Source organism: Lotus japonicus, chromosome 6 (assembly GCF_012489685.1).
Source record: "Lotus japonicus ecotype B-129 chromosome 6, LjGifu_v1.2".
In the NCBI taxonomy this organism is placed as follows: Eukaryota; Viridiplantae; Streptophyta; class Magnoliopsida; order Fabales; family Fabaceae; genus Lotus; species Lotus japonicus.
The window spans coordinates 48175338-48180852 of record NC_080046.1 but is presented as its reverse complement, the minus strand read 5'-3'; the positions used below and the strand labels follow the sequence as shown (position 1 = coordinate 48180852).

The window sequence follows — 5515 nt, the reverse complement described above, 5'->3', positions numbered from 1 at the left end:
TTTGATGCTAAGAACAAACGAACAAAAAGCACCTTGTTTCAGCTGACATTGTTTTTCCTGATTCAAAGTCACAATCTTTCACTTGTCTATGGCTTCCTCTCACTTTCTCTGCAGTAACCATGTCTTCCCCACTTCTCAAAACCCCTTCAGAAGCAGCCAGTTACCTCAATTCAGACCAAATGGCTCATCCAATTTTCATTTCAAGCTTAGACCCCATTTGGTCAAAGCCATGGTTTCTGATTCCAACACTTCCAGGAAACAACTAGAGGTTACATCTTCCCCTGAACTCTTCAGTGTGGTTGTTTTTGTTGAACAACATTTGTTTAAGGATAGAGTTTGAATAAAATAAATAAATTTGTTTGTTGTGCTTTGAATTGAGTTTTGTTGATTTTGTTAACATGTGGTGATTGTGTGTTGGTGAAATTAGGTTGTGTATGACCATGATGAAAGGATAAACAAGTTGGCTGATGAAGTGGACAAGAATGCTCCCCTTTCAAGGCTTACCCTGTTCTCTCCTTGCAAGGTACTAACCACCAACTATTGTTTTGCTTAGAGGCTATCCAAATTTTCTTGCTTGAATTGAAATTGCCAACCCCTCTCTGCAGATAAATGTTTTTTTGAGAATGACCAACAAAAGGGAAGATGGGTACCATGATTTGGCATCCCTATTTCATGTAAGTTGTTATAATCATGAATTGGTTAATGCTTGAGTGCTCTTTTTTTCATGTACTTGATATGATGAGCACATTTTACTTGTCCCTTTTGAGTCTTTAGGTGATAAGTCTAGGTGACACCATTAAGTTCTCTTTGTCGCCTTCAAAAACCACCGATCGCCTGTCAACCAATGTGTCTGGGGTGCCCCTTGATGACAGAAATTTGGTAAGGCAACACAAACTTTACTATTTTCTTTCTCCGCCTTATGCCATTTATTCAGAGAATGTTAAATGGGGATTCTCTTTCTACAGATTATTAGGGCTCTTAATCTTTACAGGAAGAAGACTGGCAGTGACAATTTCTTTTGGGTATGCAATAGCATTGTTATTTGATTCCTACTTTATTATTTTGAATAAAAAATTGGGTTATTCTTTGTATTACTTGCAATTATACTCTGCACTAGATTTAATTTATATTCTTTATATTCATGTTGTTGTCAGATTCATCTTGATAAAAAGGTCCCCACTGGGGCTGGGCTTGGTGGAGGAAGTAGCAACGCTGCAACTGCACTATGGGCAGCAAATCAATTCAGTGGTTGTCCTTCCACAGAGAAAGAGCTCCAAGAATGGTCAGGTGAAATTGGATCTGATGTTCCCTTCTTTTTCTCTCAGGGAGCAGCCTATTGCACTGGTCGAGGTGAGGTTAGTCCAAATATTAGGTACCTTCCTTTCTCGAGATCAGATTTGACAAAAAAACAGCTAAATGTTGATTTCTTATTAATTGTTATATCTTACTTTGTTGGTTCTCAATGTGTGCTGCCAATTGACAATGTCTGATAATTCTGACTAGTTGCTACAATAGATAGGGCTGTGAATAGAGTTGTGCCACCATGAACTTTAATTAATTTCTGAATAAATTTGAGCATGTGATTACTTTGTAATTTGAGCAAGTGAACCCAACCTTCACAATTGTCAGTTCACATCACCTAGATTGATCTTTCTCCCGGAAACTTTAATAATTTAGTCCTAGAAGGCATCAGACCATTTTGTCATGGATGGGAAGTGATTGTTCTGTTCCTTAAATACTGATTTGTGAAGGGTTTCAACTATTATATTTGAGAGTACTCCAAAAGCTCATACACATATGTAACCCTTTTAGCCTTTTGCAGGCAGCTAGCTTTATTAAATGTGATTTTCTAATCATTATATTTTATTCAAGTGTTTTTATTTCACTTGTACAGATTGTTGAGGATATTCCCCCACCAGTATCTTTGGACATTCCAATGGTTCTGATAAAACCTCCACAGGCATGTTCAACTGCAGAAGTTTACAAGGTATTTGATCAGAAAAGTAACGAAACTGTACTTCTCCCTCATTTTTTATAGTCGCAAACTTTACATGTTCCAATTGTACAGCGTCTGCGGTTGGACCAGACTAGTAATGTTGATCCTTCAACATTGCTGGAGAAGATCTCAAGGAATGGTATATCACAAGATGTTTGTATTAATGATTTAGGTATGTTTCTAGCTGTTAACTTTTTCATTGTAGCTTTGATTTGATTTTGAATGCGCATTATACATTATTCGATGAGATTTTCCGTGTTAAGGTAACCTAGCGGATTAACATTCTAAATATAATTGGATGCACAACATACCATGAAGTATGCCCATTATTATCTTGCAAATGAATCATTCATATAATTGATATTGTTATTTTTTTCCAAATTCACTAGTCCAAGCACCAAAGTATTAATTGAAGTTGGTATCGTTATGTGATGTGATATAATGCATGTACTTTTTCATTTGATTTTTAATTTTTGTTTCATGTCTCCCCTTCTTTTTCATCCGCAGAACCTCCGGCATTTGAAGTTCTCCCTTCTCTTAAACGACTAAAGCAGCGAATTACTGCAGCTGGCCGTGGAAAATATGATGCTGTCTTTATGTCAGGAAGGTGAAAACACTTGAAAATCTAAGGCCCAGTGTTCTGTTGTTATTTTTATTTTCATTTTTAATTACAAGAATGTCATCTTGTTTTCACTTTATTTCTTATTTTCAAAGTGGTTTCCAATACTTGACCGTGCAAACTTATTTTTACACATTACATCCTTATGCATGCAACACATTATTACAGTTAAGTAGGTCATGCAGGAAGTGTAAGCCAGTAGATTATGGATTTGATAAAACAGCTCAAGGGAACTGTCAAGTATCAAGTGATATCAGTATTTTGACATAAATTGCAATTTTCAATTTCTATCTCTAATGACAAATCACATTCCATGATTAATTCTTCTGTCTGTCTCGAATAGATCATATTAACACACCCACCTACTTGAACTTATTCATGAACAGTCATTCAAGAATCTCAGTTCAGGTTCTGGCGGGGAAGATGGGCCCAAAAAGTTCATGTGATGACTTCAAAGTGATTAATACTTGTTAGAGTTGGCCAAAAATCTGACCTAAGTTTGCAGCTTGATATTTGGATTTAGGTGTTCCGTGTTTGGCTTCTAGTTGGTTTAAAGTAAATTCTGAGGGGCTTGGGAAGCTTTGCTCCATTCATATTTTCTGTCTTCTTTGTTATTTTTGTTATCCTTTTTCATGAAGGAGGATCCTTTATCCTCCAAAATCCATGTAAATTTCTACTCTGTCATACTGAATTTCTTTCTTTTATTAAAAAAAGTTATGCATATCAGCCAAAGTTAATCAAGCACGCATGCTAGAGCCAGAAACAAATAGAAATACATGATATGATAGTCAAGGTTTTAATTTAAATCAGAACATCTAAAATTCTGTAAAGTTCAGGAGCTTTGACATCTCTCTCTGAGTTGTGGCGAAGTAGAATTGTACCCTTTTTTCCATGAAAATCTTCAGAAATGGATTTTCCAGAAAGAAACATGTGGTGGATGGAACTATTGACTTGTTTTTCCTATTATTTTCCGTTTCTAAAGGATATTAATTCTGCTGAAATTAAATGACATGCTTTTCCTGTTCGTTTCTGATAGTATTGGCAGTCCAGTTTATTTTGCTCCTGTGCTTGCTTTCATGTAGAGCCCTGATTTTAAAAGATGCAATCCCTCATATTTTGTCTTAATGCATCTCATGCAGTGGAAGCACTATTGTTGGAATTGGTTCACCTGATCCTCCACAATTTGTTTACGATGACGATGAATATCAAGATGTGTTCTTGTCAGGTAAGCGCTGCAATAAATTAGGCTCTGAAACTAGGTTAATCTCTGATATATTTAAGCCGTAATCACATAGACATACATAAATATCCACTTATCTAGCAGCTAGAATGGTACAATCGTGTTTTAAATGCTCAAGCTTGCAATTTAGTAAAAAAGTAGGTAATGAATTTAGTTTATAACATCTGCAGGTTGTACTTGTATAGCATAACATTATGCAGAGGTTCCACTTTACGGAATTAAAAATTCTGCCAAATGTAGGCTGTTGGAGAGCCAAAATCTCACTGCAAAATTTAGTGAATACTTCTTCATTATTAGGAGGATGTTTTAGGATTATATAGCAAAACTTCTGAACTTTTATTCTTCTCAATTACAGATGCCTATTTTCTCACTCGAGAGCCAAATCAGTGGTACAGAGAACCTGCTTCAAGTCCTGCCGCCTCTCCTTTTGTTTCTGAGACTGTTTAGTTTATCATCTTGTTAGATTTTTTTTTTGGGTACAATCATCTTGTTAGATAATATGATAGTCATGTAATATTGCAATATCATGTCCTTCCTGATTCATTTAATGATGTGAACATTTAAGGTTTCTTGCATTAACGGTTGGGAATAAAGTTTTTGGAAGCACATGACTTTCATTTAATAGAAGAAAAATCAAATATATGGAATTGGAAAGAGATCGACATGAGATGTATGAATTGTAGCTTGCAGGTTAAAGTTAGAGAGCATATTATTTCGCAAGCTTCACGATTTAAGTCGCGTGACTCGCATCTATCGTGTTTAAATGATTAAGTGCACCGTACTGGAACGTGAGGGTAAATGTTTTCTCTCCTGGTTACAATTTTCACAATCCAGATAAATTCTCACATGTATGATAGGAGCTACTCACTCCAGGCAATTGTAGGAGAAAATCCACAATCATTTCAATACTCAAACCAAAGCCAGATGCAATTGCATGCTGAGTTGAGAAATATGAGGAAAGATGCTAAAAGCATTTCTACATTTCTGTTTTGAATAAAAGCATCAGTAGGTTCTTGGTCAGCATTGGAGATTCAGCTTCATCTCAACAACAACTTGATGTTATGTTAGAAGGATTGCCACACGAGTATGAATCTGCTGTTAATCTTTAGGAGCAAGTCTGTATTGTTCAAAAATAGAAGTTGAAAACTTTTGCTAGCTCAGGAAGTTCGCATTGAGAAAAATTTCGAGTGCTGGTTAAATATACCAACAATTGCCCCAAGTGCCGTGTTCTTCCATCTAAAGATATCGTACCTAAGAAAAATGGAGTCCATTGCATTAAATATACTTTCTAACTAAATGAAATCTAAAACACCGCACAACTTGTTCACATCTAATTATCTTCAATAAACGGATTGAGTAATGGTAGATTTTTAAAAGTAATCACTTGCATGTTTATTCTTAATCAAATTATTAAATCAGATGTGAAATGATATCAAACATCCCACCCTGAACCATTATTTGTTGTGTCATTACATTTGAGGCAGCAGCATAACTTCAAAAATGACTAGTTTTGTTAAGTACGTGGGGAAAAGAGGGTAATGCAAAATGAGTCGGTGTGAAAGTGTAAAGGGCATGAGATTGGAAGTGAGGATTCAAGAGTGTAGTGTGTTGTGCAAGTGAAATGGTATAAAAAGTTCGATGCCTGATCTCTACTGAAAGC

General features: G+C 35.7%; 1 protein-coding gene across 1 annotated transcript; it reads left to right on the top strand.

The window, feature by feature from the left end:
• On the top strand, positions 1-4461 carry LOC130724471 (4-diphosphocytidyl-2-C-methyl-D-erythritol kinase, chloroplastic). The gene is made up of 11 exons (XM_057575697.1): positions 1-268; positions 428-523; positions 606-674; positions 775-879; positions 966-1022; positions 1155-1355; positions 1895-1987; positions 2069-2168; positions 2504-2603; positions 3755-3840; positions 4211-4461. Exons 1-11 carry the CDS (start codon positions 89-91, stop codon positions 4300-4302), a joined length of 1179 nt encoding a protein of 392 aa, XP_057431680.1. The 5' UTR covers positions 1-88; the 3' UTR covers positions 4303-4461.
• Positions 4462-5515: the final 1054 nt, after the last annotated feature.